Consider the following 12,090-nt stretch of genomic DNA (forward strand, 5'->3'; position numbering starts at 1 on the left):
AGGTGGGTGCAGCCTGCTGTAAGTGAGCAACTGACCTAAATGGGGCCAGATGCCATTGGTTTACCCAGCAAAACTCCCACGGATTATCCACCCATCCCTGGATTCGTCTCCCTCTGTGGGGCCACCAGAGCTGGCTCCGGGGAGCAGGAGAGGGGGATTCCTTTTCCTGGGAGGCAGTTATGACAGGCCTACAGCCTGGGAGCAGATAGTTTGGCTCCCCCAACCATGATCCCAGCATTGTCTGTTTGCCACTCCTGCCACCCTGCAGCTGGAAAGGCAGGCGCGGGTGGCACAGGTGTGTGGCTGCCTGCCTGGGGCTTCTTATCTCTGGTAAGCATCTGTGCCCCTCTCCCGCGCACCCCGCTCCTCTGGGGCTGAGACCAGGCTCCGGAACCAGCCCCTCCACGGCGCAGTTGGAGCTGGCAGCCGGGCCAAGGCTGGAGCGGTGCAGGAGCAGGAACGAGGCCAGAGGCCAAGCGTGCAGAATTCCTGGCCGGGGGCCACTGGGTCAGGCTTGGATCCTGATCCCAGCAGTTCTGGGAACGTGCTTCAATGTTCCTTTGTTTGGGTCCCAGCTTGGCCTGGCTCTTCCTGCGGCACCTGTCAGTCCCTTCCTCCGGGGCGGCCAGAACGGGACGTTCCCCGTTGGCTTGAGAGCTGGGCCCTGCTCGCAGCCACCCAGACTCCTCTGCACCACTTGCCCGGGGGAGGCAGCATGGGAACTGGTGCAATGGCTGAGGGGACGCTGGCCGTGGCTGGGCCCAAGGCAGGGGCAGTTGTCTCAGGACAGCAGCTGATGGCCTTGGTGGAGGGGGCAGGCTGGGGGGTGGCGGAAGAGACGAGGCACATGGGGACGTGTGTCCCCTCCCCCAATTCTCCTGTGCTCGTCAGAACTCTGGGGCAAAAGCCCCTTTGGGAACCCAGCCCCCTAGCTAATGTCACCCCCACATGCAACCCCAGGACTGTCAGCACCCAGCCCCCGCTCTGCACAGAGGCCTTCCAGGACCTTCCGAGTCCCCAGCCTTGGCTCAGGGCAGGGGACTCCGGTGGCTCAAGGGAATTACCCCTGATTTGGGCCAGGGTCAGCAAGAGCAGAACCAGACCCACCAGGTCACACGCCCAGCTCCCTGCCTAGCCCCCAGTGACCGGCTTGCCAGCGAGCGAGAACAAAGCACGCAAAAGCCAGGCCAGGCTGCCGTCAGGCGTGTATTCCATGCGGGGTGGAAGAATTTACAGCAAAGCGCCATGAGCTAATCACATTCATGGCACATCCTGCTTGGCTGGCCCCCTGCCCCTGAGCCCCGCGGCTGTCTGGGATGGGGTGAGCAGCAAGGGCCCGGGAACGGGCTGCAGTACTGGAGGGGTGTTGGGGCCGCGGAGCCTGAGCAGAACAGGGGCTTGAGGCCTGGGGGAAGCGAGGCCTGGGCAGGGATGCATGAGTGGCTGGAGGAGGGCGGGGGGTGAGGCTGGAGCGGGGGTCAGGCCCGGGGTGGGAGGATGGAGGGGATCTCAGCAGGGGTAGTAGCGGGGTCAGACAGAGGGACCCACGGTCCTCCCCCACCCCCTCCAGGCTTGGCCTGTGCAGTTCTGCCAGGTCTGGCCAGACACCCCCACCCCCCGCTCCCAAGAGCTACAAGTCCAAGGGAGGGCTGCCAAAGGACAATATCAGCTTCCGGGGGCTGGTGAACCGGGGTAACTGGACGAGGAATAAGGGGCAGGAGGGGGAGGCCCAGAGAGCATGTGTATCTGGGGTGAGCGGGAGTGGGACGATCTGAGAGTCTGTCCAAATGTCTGTCTGCACGAGATTTCAGCTGTGTGTGTGTGTGTGTGGGTGTGCGCGAGATTTCAGCTGGGGGAGTGTGTATTTCAGCTGTGTGCGTGGGGGGGGGGGGGGAGATTCACATGTATGTGCGGGCGCCTGTCTGTACGTCTCTGCCCAGGCATGTCTGTCTGTCTGGCTGTGTGAGTGAGAGAGAGATTTCAGGCCGTGCACCAGCTCAGTCTCCTAAGTGTCTTGCCAATCAAGTCGCGGTTTCCTCTCCTTTGCTCCAGCTCAGCTCCCGGTCCCTGCTCCCCGTGGCCTCGCTCTCTGCTTAGCCGCTGGCGTGGAAAAGAAAACAGTGAGAGGGTCAGCACTAACCTCGCGCACATGCAGCCCGAGTGGCTGCACCCGGGTTCCTGCCCCGCGAGGAAGTCGCCGGCTGCTGTGGTATCCTGCTGCCCCAGGATTTCCCGTGGCCCCTGCCCTCTCCCCCCTGTCAAAGAGCCTGGGCAGGCTGCGGCTTGGCTCCGGCAGGTTCTCCTGCCCTCAGGCTAGCCCTTGTCTCCAGAAAACAGAGGGCCCGATCCTGCGCCCGCTGGAGTCACTGGCCAGACGCAGTATTGTCCAGCTACTGATAATTAGTAACGTGCACAAGGCCCCCCCACCCCAAGCCGCTCAGGAAATGCTCTGTGGGGGTCTGATCCCCCGCCACGGCATCCCTGCAACTCCCTGCACTGTTGCACAATAACTGCGCCTGCGATACCTCCTTGGCCCGCAGCGCCTTGCCTCGGTGGAGCTCAAAGAGCTTCGCAAACACTAACGACGTCTCCCTCCACGTCGCCCCCAGGGGGCAAGTGTGTGTAGCTGTGAAACAGGAGCTCTGCGCCCCGACCCCCAGGAAATGCTCTTTGAGCACGTCCAGCAAGAGATGTTAGTTCTAGGCTTCACCCACATGCCAGCTGCTTTACGCTGAGATGGTGTTTAGTCAGGGGGCTTCTTAACTGAGCAGCAGCGAGAGGCCAGATGCTGCCGGACCCCAGCTCTCATGCTTCAGGGTGTGAAGGGTCAGGAAGGGTTCTAGACACACACGGACTGTCCTGTGCAATCAACCAGGCGCACTAGTGGGAAGGGGAAGCTGCAGCCAGTGCTAGAGGCAGGATACTGGCTGCAAGGGGCCAATGGTCTCCTTTAAAATGGTGGTGGGGGATACCGGGGTAGAGGGGTGGGGTGAGGTGCTAGAGGGACAGCTGCTATGCTAGGCTGCTCGGAGTGCTCATGCAGGGGATACACCCCAACCTGCCTTGCCCTTCGCTCCTTACCTGGGCTGCGGCACGGGCTTTGGGGGGAACTGGTTGGGCAGCTTGGCCTCCTCCAGGATTCGCTTTCTGAATTCCTCCAGGCTGGCTCGGTCTAACAGGGTGAGAAGCACCAGAGGTCTCTTGTCTGGAATCGACTGCCCATATGTGCAGGGGAAGGGGCCTCCCCCCCGCTCAGAAGCCCCCAATCCTGGGCTGGCCTCGCCACTCCTGGAAGAGTCTGGGACATGGGGCTCCTGGTGTGGCAGGAACACAAGGGGGGTCTGGCTCGGCATGCCGATGACCCAGCAAGGGGTCCCCCTCGTCCCCCAGCTGCACGCAGGCCTTGGAGCTGTCTGGAGCTGCTGTAATAACGGGTCCCAGTCGGGAATGACAGGAATGCACAACAGTGCTAGGGAGCCCAAGGGGCCGTGGGCAGCGGCAGAGCCGGGTGGGTGGAAACCTCCATGCCACTTGCTCCATGGCACCAGCCTCACCAACACTGCAGGGTTTCGTTCGCGATAGATGGCGAAGGTGGCGCTGGGGCTGGGGTTTCTCAGAGCAGGGATAGGAAAGTGGGTGAGGGTTGTGCCCAGAGGCTGGCGCCCACCTGCCAAAGCTACAGGCCAGACTGGGAAAGCATCTGGACATCTGCCTTTTGCCCTTCCTCGCACGGGCACTCACCAGTGTTTCCGAAAGTCCCGGGATTCCCCAGTGTCCCTGGGTTTCCAAAGGTGCCGGGATTCCCATATGTGCCAGGGTTCCCAAAGGCCCCGGGGTTGCCGAAGGTCCCGGGGTTGCCAGGATTTCTCAGGCCTGGGTTCCCTGGGAAAACACTGCCCTGTCAACGAGAGGAGAGACATGCTGGCTAGCAGGGCCTGGAGCTCAGCTGCAAGCCACGGAGCCAGCACATGGGCAGCCCGGAACGCTTGACTCTGCCCAGCTGGCACCAGACGGTGACGTGCACGGAAGGAACTGGGGAGACCCTCCCGGGCTGACTCTTGGCAAGGATGTGGCTGGAGGAGGTTGTGGGGAAGGCCTCTGTCCCCTGCTATGTGCTGCCCCAGCCCTGGGGGCCCCGTGAGCCAGCAGGCAGTCGTACGGGGTCGTACGGGTTGGGGGTCGTACGGGTTGGGGGATCTGCTCCCGGGTGTGCATGTGGGGAGGTGGAGGCTGGGGGGGGGAGAGGATAAACACACTATTTATGCCCCCGCCACAACCTACGAGGACATCAATGGATGACCAGTAGGGTTGCCAACTTTCTAATGGCAAAAAAACGAACACCCCTACCCTGGCCCTTCCCGAGGCCCGGCCCTTTCTCCGAGGCCCCTCCCCCACTCCCTGCATCTCCCCTCGCTCCCTCTCCCCCACCCTCACTTTCACCGGGCTGGGGCACGGTTTGTGAGGGGGGTGAGGGCTCTGGGGTGGGGCTGGGGATGAGGGGTTTGGGAGTGGGAGAGGGCTCCAGGCTGGAGCATGGGGGTGGGGGGGTGTTGAGGAATCTGGCTGGGGGTGCAGACTCTGCAGTGGGTCTGGGGCTGAGGGGTTTGGGGTGCAGGAGGGGACTCCGGGCTGGGGAAGGGGGTTGGGGTGTGGGCTCCAGCAGGGGGTGTGGGCTCTGGGGTGGGGCTGGGGATGAGGGGTTTGGGGTGAAGGAGGGGGCTCCAGGCTGGGGCAGGGAATGTAGGGGGCTGTGGGGAGGTGGTGCAGGCTCCGGAAGGCAGTTTGGGGGCGGGAGGGGACTCCAGGCAGGGGCAGGGGGTTGGGGTGTGGGAAGGGGTTCGGGGTCCTAGCAGTGCTTACCATTGCTCCTGCGAAGCAGCCACTAGGTCCCTGCAGCTCCTAGGCGCATGGGCTGCCAGGGAGGCTGCATGTGCTGACCTCGCACCCACAGACACCGCCCCCATAGCTCCCATTGGTTGTGGTTCCTGCCCAATGGGAGCTGCGGAGCCGGCCCCCAGGGGCAAGGGCAACGCACGGAGCCTCCTTGACCGCCCATGTGCCTAGGGGCAGCAGGGACCTGGCAGCTGCTTCCTGGGAGCCGCACAGAGCCAGGGCAGGCAGGGAGCCTGCCTTAGCCCCAGGCCCCCGCTGTGCCGCCCACCAGACTGTTAACAGTCCGGTCAGTGGCGTCAACCAGAGCTGCCAGGATCCCTTTTCGACCGGGCACTCCGGTCAGAAACCAGACGCCTGGCAGCCCTAATGAACAGACAAACACCCGGCGGGATGGACATGCCCAGCTGGCAGGCTGGCTTTGTGGGCAAGTTCCTATGTGCCGACAAGGAGGCGCGCACCTCCCCGCCCCCCGCTTCGGGACGGAGGTGGGCGCGGACAGGCAGGCAGCATGGGGCCCCCCTCACCTTTGCCTTCCTGCAGCTCTCCAGCTGGGCCTTCGTGGCCTCAGCCTGGGCAAGAAGCTTGTTCTTCTCCTGCAGCTGCTGGCTCAGGCGCCCCTTCTCCTCCATCAGCGTCTGCTTCTCCTGGTAGCTCCGCTTGGCCTCGGCATCGCAGGCGGCCTGCAGGGTCTGCAGCTGGCGCTGGTGCTGCTGGCTCTCCCCGGCACGCTGCTGCCCGCACGCCTGCAGGGTCGCCTCACAGCGCAGCTTCTCGCCCTGCAGCCGCCCGTTCTCCTGCGCCAGGGTCTGCACCTCCTGCTGCACCTTGTCCTCCACCCTCTGGAGCTGCGAGGCCACCAGCTGGGTCAGAGTGGAGCAGCTGCTGGGCTGGTAGAGCTGGGAGGTCCCCACTTTGGCCTGGATGTCCTGCCGGACGGCCTGGAGCTCTCTCGTCATCTTCTCCTGCAGGCTGCAGCAAAGGTCGTGCCCCTGACTCAGCCCGCTGCACTGGGCCCGCAGGTCGATGCTCTGCTGCCGGCAGAGCTCCCGCTCTCCGCTGGCCATGCTGGCCGCCTGCTTCAGCTTCTCCGTCACCTGCGAGCAGTTCTCCTGCTGCTGCTGGGCCTCCCGCAACAGCCGGTCCCGGGTCTCCCGCAGGCTCAGCTTCTCGGCTGTGCCGGGAGAGGACAAAGCAGGAGTTGGGCCGATGGGGTTACTTCCCCCTGGGATCCGGCTCGCCTGCCCTCTACTCCCCCAACCCCTGGACCCTCCTCCCCCAGCACCCCCATCCCCTGCACCCACTCCCCCTGGACCCCCATCCCCATCCCCTGCACCCAATCCCCCTGGACCCTCCTCCCCCAGCACCAAATCCCCCCCCAGACCCTCCTTCCCCAGCACCCCCATCCTCTGCACCCTCCTCCCCCAGCATCCCCATCCCCAGCACCCACTCCCCCTGGACCCTTATCCCCCAGCACCCCCATCCCCAGCACCCACTCCCCTCGGTTTGCCCTCCCTGGACCCAATCCCTGCACTGGAGTCAGCCCTGCTGGGGGCGGGGGGAACTCCTGGGGAAGAGCAGCCAATCACAGCTGCTGCAGGAGGCAGGCGGCGCAACCCCCTCCCAGAAGCCCGGAGGAGTTTTTGGATAGGGGAGGGTGACGGAGCAGCCAACACCATTCCCACAGGAGGGGAGGGGACAGGAAGAGCCCAGCAGCTCAAGGTGACTCTGACCCCCCCCCCACTTGAACAATGAGTCAGTCTGCTCCCCCCTCCCCCCGGAGCTACAGGACCCTGGCGTGAGATTGGGGGTAAGGAGCAGCTGTGATGGGGGTGGGGGTGTGTGTGCAGAATTAATTGCCGGGCTGGGGAAGGGGCAGATGTGGGGGAGGGGAAGAGGATGGATTAATTAATTAGGCTCTGGGGTGTGGGCAGTAGCGAGGGGCTTCAGCACCGCCACAGCCCTGGTGATCTCCCGGGGTCCGACTCCTGACGTTTGAACTCCCCGGGTTAGCAGTCCTGAGTGGGGGAAAATTCCAGGGGGGGCCACGTGGGGGTGCAATACAGCACCCTGCTCCCACATGGCAGGGGTGACCCCACTGGAATTCTGAGGTTCGGAGAGAATGGCCTGGTGTCCAGTTTTCGAACCGAACGCCCGGTGGAAAAGGGAACCCGGTGGCTCTGGTCAGCACCACTGGCTGGGGCTAAGCCGGCTCCCTGTCTGCCGTGGCTCTGCGTGGCTCCAGGAAGCAGTGGCATGTCTCCCCTCTGGCTCCTAGGCATAGGAACCATGGGCAGTGGGAGCTGCGGGGTGGTGCCTGCGGACGGGGCAGGGCGCAGAGCCACCTGGCCACGCTTCCACGTAGCAGCCGGAGAGGGGATGTGCTGCTGCTTTTGGGAGCTGTCTGAGGTAAGCGCTGCCTGGAGCCTGCAACCCTCAACCCCTCCTGTGCCCCAACCCCCTGCCACAGCCCTGATCCACCTCCTGCACCCCAACCCCCTTGGCCCTATCCCAGAGCCCCCTCTTGCACCTTAAACCCCTCATTTCTGGCGCCAGCCTGGAACCCCCATCCCCAGCCTAGAGCCCATACCCCCTCCTGCAACCAAAACACCTTGGCCCCACCCCAGAGCCTGCACCCCCAGCCAGAGCGCTCACCCCCCCTGCACCCCAACTCGCTGCCACAGCCCTGATCCCCCTCCTGCTCTCTGAACCCCTCAGGCCCAGCCCAGAGCACCCTCCTGCACCCCAACCCCGTCATCCCCAGAGCCTGCACCCCCAGCTGGAGCCCTCACTCACCCCCTTCCCACACCCCAACCCCTTGAGCCAGCCTGGTGAAAATGAGCGAAAGAGGGTGGGGGGATGGAGTGGGGAGGGGCGGGGCCTAGGAGGAGGGGTGGGGCAAGGGTGTTCGGTTTTGTGCAAGTAGAAAGTTGACAACCCTAAGTTGGGATCAGGTCCTAAAAATCTAAAACTATCTGCTGCTAAAACTGGGGGGCTGGAGGGAGGAATCCCAGGGGCTCCAACTGGGGCCGGGAGGGCCCCTGCTCCCACAGCCCGGACAAAGTAGGGTTTGCACCCCACGCTCTGCAACAGTGAGCTGCACAATGCTGCCATGTGACCTTCCTGCTCACCACGGGCCACCCTGGAGCCCCAGGTGGCCCGCTCCCTCGGGGAGGATGTGCATGCCTAGGTGATGACCAGGTCCAGTGGTGTCAGGGGGAAGCAGGCCAGAATCTCTGACCTCAGGTGGGTGCGGTGAGCAGTCAGGCAGTTCCCTGCTGCCTGGGGTGTTGGGGGCTGGCTGCATCCACGCCATGGAGAGCCTGCGGGGACCCCGCCTGGCCCTGACGTGACTCCACTGATACTGAGCTGGGCAGGGGAGGGAGAGGAGCTGGGAGCTCTCACGCACCGTAGCAGGTGACGTTTAGGATGTTCATGTTCCTGTAGCACTCGTCCGCCATCATCTTGTTGTACCCGGCGTAGTTCCAGATTTGTTGGCACTGGGTCTGGGGAGAGAATGGGGGGGGGGGGGGGGGCGGAAGGTGTCAGAGCTTCCCTTCCACAAGGGACGCGTGGCCACCATGGCACCAGGGGAGCCCTGCCCAGGAAATTCCTGGGAGGGCAGCCGAGATGGAGGGAGGGAATTGACCGCTCTCCCTTTGCAGAACGGTGAGGAACGTGGGCACTCCTGGAGACAAGGGGGGCGGGGGGCATTGTCGAGACAAGCACCATGGAAGCTGCTTCCTTGTGAATGTTCCCACCCTGCTGGTGCCCCTTAGTCCTGACTCGCAGCCCCCCTGTTATCCCAGCCCTGAGCTCGCCTTACACACGGTTCTGCCAGTGCCCCTCAGTCCTGATTTGCACCCCTCTGCGCTTCCATTCCTGAGGGCAGACACTTGACCATGCTGCTGCAGTGTGGCTTTGCGCAGACCAGCTGCTCCTGCTGCCCCGAACACATTTGAACAGAACATTTGAGAGGTGGAAGGAGCCAGCGAAAGGCGAAGCGTTGTTAGCTCAGAGGAAGAATCCAGTGCAAAGTGACCAGGAGAGATGAGCCAGTAGTCCCTGGCCTGCTAGTTCCCTGGCTGATTTCCTCCCCGTGTGCCTGGCAGTGTGGTGTGAATTGTGCGTTCTGCAGTGGGACAAAGGCTGTGGGTGAGTCACTGGGTGCATTCGCTTTCCTCAAGTGCTGGTGCTGGCAAAGCTCCCAGCCCCAAGCCTGTCTCTGTAATTCTGCTCCTGGGCGTCGCTCTAAACCACAATGGAACTTTGTAGGGAGTCCCGGTGAGTCTGTTTGTCTGATCAATAGGGAGCAGGGAGAGACAGATGGACGGACGGAGAGAAATGTTCATTGATGAAACAGGAATGTTGCAACATACCAGACCGTGCTCGGTAACTAAAGAATCCCTCTGACTCATTTCTGATGTTCAGAGGTGCTGAGCTCTAGGTCTCGCTCATCCCTGGGAGCTGTGGGGTGCTCAGCCAATCAGAACACATTATGGTTAGTATACGAAGTCTTTATAAGAAGACCTGAGCCAAAATCCTGGATCCAAGCTCCCCAGTGAACTTGGTGGATCCAGATCTGGCTCAGCCCCATCTCTGGGAAGCAGGGATTCACTGGGGTTAGGTATGTTTCAGGGGGAGGGTAGAATTGCTCAGTGGATGCTGTGACCCCGTCTGTGCTTCTGAAAGAGGCATGGATTCTTTGTCCTCTTCAGAATAGCTCATGGGATGGAATGAGACGCTGGGGGGGCCTGGGACCAGGGAAACCTGGGAGACTTTTGCATTAGGCGTATTGGGGTTTGCAAGATGATGTTGAGTTTCGCAAGTGCCTCCCAGCCCCCCGATCCGTTTAAGCGAACCTTTCCCCCCCCACACACTTGTAACGAGCTGGAATCCAGCTCTAATCAGATCATCAAAACTCAGTTGGAAAGGCATTCTCGCCCCCATGCCGAGTCGACTGGGGAACAGCATGAAAAGTTCTGCAGCACCCAGCATGTGGCTGGCACCAAACAGAACCTGCATTTGCAAATGGCTTGAACGCTGCCCTCAATCCAGAACCTGAGATTTTTCCAGCAGGTTCTAATTTCTGGCAAAGTGAGTTTTCCATTTCCCAGTTCAGAGCAAACCCGTGCCAGGGCCTTGCTCCTTGATTCCTTGTCTAATTGCAACGGAGACAGACCCTTAGCCTCTCTGTGCCTTAGGTTCCCCACGTAGAGATTGTGGACAAAAGCATTTCTACAGAGGGTGGTAAGGTGCTTGGATAGGCAGGGTCATATAAGAACATAAGATGGAGAGGAAGGAGAGCTTGAGTCTCTGAGGAGAGCCGATCTTGGTGCTGATTTTTATGAGGAGTTAAAGAAAAACAGTCTGGTTTTTGTTAGACACTCAAAGGGGAGAAAACTGTGTCTTTAAGGACTTAACACGGGGCAGACCCTAAGGGCACAGGAGGGTGCGGTCGCACTCTGGGCATCAGAACAGCTGCAGGAGCTGATTAGCCCTGTGGACACCCCAAAGGAGCTGACATTTTTCCAAGAAAATCTTTTTATATTTTCTTTGCTCCAAAATCAACCTTTGTTAGAACACAAACATTTTCAGCAGAAACCCGAAAACCAACCATGAAATAGGATTTAGTGGCTTTGAATTCTCCTTTTTCGGGGGGGAGCCCAAGACCAAGAAACTGAACATATAAGAATTTTCATGGAAACTTTTGAATCAGTGTTTCTATTGGAAAGCTGCAGAATGAAAAGCACCTTGGCTTTTTTAAAAAAATCATTCCATTTTCCTATTCAATAGCAATAGAGCAATAGAGAAGTGTTAAGAAACTCCTTCAATGAGCATGGTAAGAACGGAGAAATGACAGAGGAGTAACTTCACCCACCACCATTGAAATGCTGCCACCTCTGGGGTGGAGCGTGACAGATGTTTAACAATGCACACCACCCTCAAGAAGAGATCTCTCTTTAAATTCCGAATTTCCCCTGCTTAGTGGTATCATGTCTATGAGTATTACAGTTAAACCCTATGGAGAGGATGCTCGGTAGCATGGTCCCAGGTTCCCCACGCTAATAAAACAATCATTTGTAGCGGCCGAGTCAGGGGATGAGGATATTTGGAGATGAAATTTGAATCGGTCACTTTCCTGGTTGCAAAAGAACCTCCGTGCCTCAGTGGATCTTATTGCCCTGGTCAGCCCCTGAGCAGAAAGGAGAGATGGACGGATGGGCCGGGCATGGTGGGATTCCACCGAATTACCCTGAGGGTGAATTTGGCTCTGAAATCAGCATTGCATTTGTTATTTCTTGGCTGCGACCAAGGGGATCCTTGCTCTCTCTGTTCTTTGTGGGGGGACAGAGAGAGAGCCTAAGGGATGGCTTGATAGATACACATGCTAGGGTGGTGAGAGAGAGACACACACTAGGAGGGATAGATGGAAGGACAGACAGCTCGGGTACGGGGGCACATGCCCCCAGGGGATGGTTCTCCAAGGCAGGCCTACCTGGTATGAGGTGCAGGCCTGCAGGCTGCCGTTGCATTTCTCCAGCTCTTTCTGGGTTGCCGTCATCAGCTGGGAGCAGCCGAGCTTCTCCTTGCTGGTGGCGTTGAGTTGCTGGGTGAGGTTTTTGTTCTTGGCGTTGAGCAGCATCTTCTTGCTGTAGAGCTCCTGGACCTGCTCCTCCAGGTGCCGCAGGTGGACGTCGGTGCCGGCATGGGCGTTGCCGTAGATCATGAAGAGAACCAGCCCCAGGATGATGAGGAACTGGATGACCGAGGTGAAGAGGAAGATGTATTTCATGTAGAAGCCACAGTCTCGCTTGGGGATCAGGTTGTCCCTGGACTCCAGGCCGAACTTGGCCATGGCATAGGCGTTCTTGTCCATGCTGCAGGCTGACTGCCGCCGTGCGGCTCTCTGGCCCCGCTTTCACGGGCAGTGATGGTGGGGCGGGGCGCGTCCGCCTCTTATCCCCCCTAGCCGAGTGTTTATATTGCTCTATTTAATATTTCCTCCTGCCTGGCTCCTTCCTGCCTCTCCGGATGCGCTGGTACAACACAGCTGCTGTTTCCACACGGGCTATTGTTCCCAGCCTGTAATGGACAGGGGCGAAACTTGGGACAACCCCCCCCCCCCCAGCTTTATTTGTGCATCTCCAACTGAGGACCCCGCTGCTACTTCACAGCTGGGTTGTGTGTGTATGCGAG

At 60.5% G+C, this 12,090-nt stretch overlaps 1 protein-coding gene across 1 annotated transcript; it reads right to left on the bottom strand.

The window, feature by feature from the left end:
- Window positions 1-1,187: 1,187 nt before the first annotated feature.
- PLVAP (plasmalemma vesicle associated protein) lies at window positions 1,188-11,865 on the bottom strand. The gene is made up of 6 exons (XM_048831244.2): window positions 11,390-11,865; window positions 8,300-8,396; window positions 5,418-6,064; window positions 3,742-3,898; window positions 3,082-3,172; window positions 1,188-2,100 (listed from the first exon to the last, which is right to left on the bottom strand). The coding sequence occupies exons 1-6, from the start codon at window positions 11,768-11,770 to the stop codon at window positions 2,094-2,096; spliced, it is 1,380 nt and encodes a 459-aa protein (XP_048687201.1). The 5' UTR covers window positions 11,771-11,865; the 3' UTR covers window positions 1,188-2,093.
- Window positions 11,866-12,090: the final 225 nt, after the last annotated feature.

This window comes from Caretta caretta, chromosome 25 (assembly GCF_965140235.1).
Source record: "Caretta caretta isolate rCarCar2 chromosome 25, rCarCar1.hap1, whole genome shotgun sequence".
Taxonomy (NCBI): domain Eukaryota; kingdom Metazoa; phylum Chordata; order Testudines; family Cheloniidae; genus Caretta; species Caretta caretta.

Coding starts and splice junctions, on each gene's coding strand:
- PLVAP (XM_048831244.2), bottom strand. CDS start 11,770: ATGGACAAGAACGCCTATGCCATGGCCAAGTTCGGCCTGGAGTCCAGG. Junction 8,397..11,389: donor AGGCCTGCACCTCATACCAG/GTAGGCCTGCCT, acceptor TTCTCTCCCCAG/ACCCAGTGCCAACAAATCTG. Junction 6,065..8,299: donor CCTAAACGTCACCTGCTACG/GTGCGTGAGAGC, acceptor CTCCCGGCACAG/CCGAGAAGCTGAGCCTGCGG.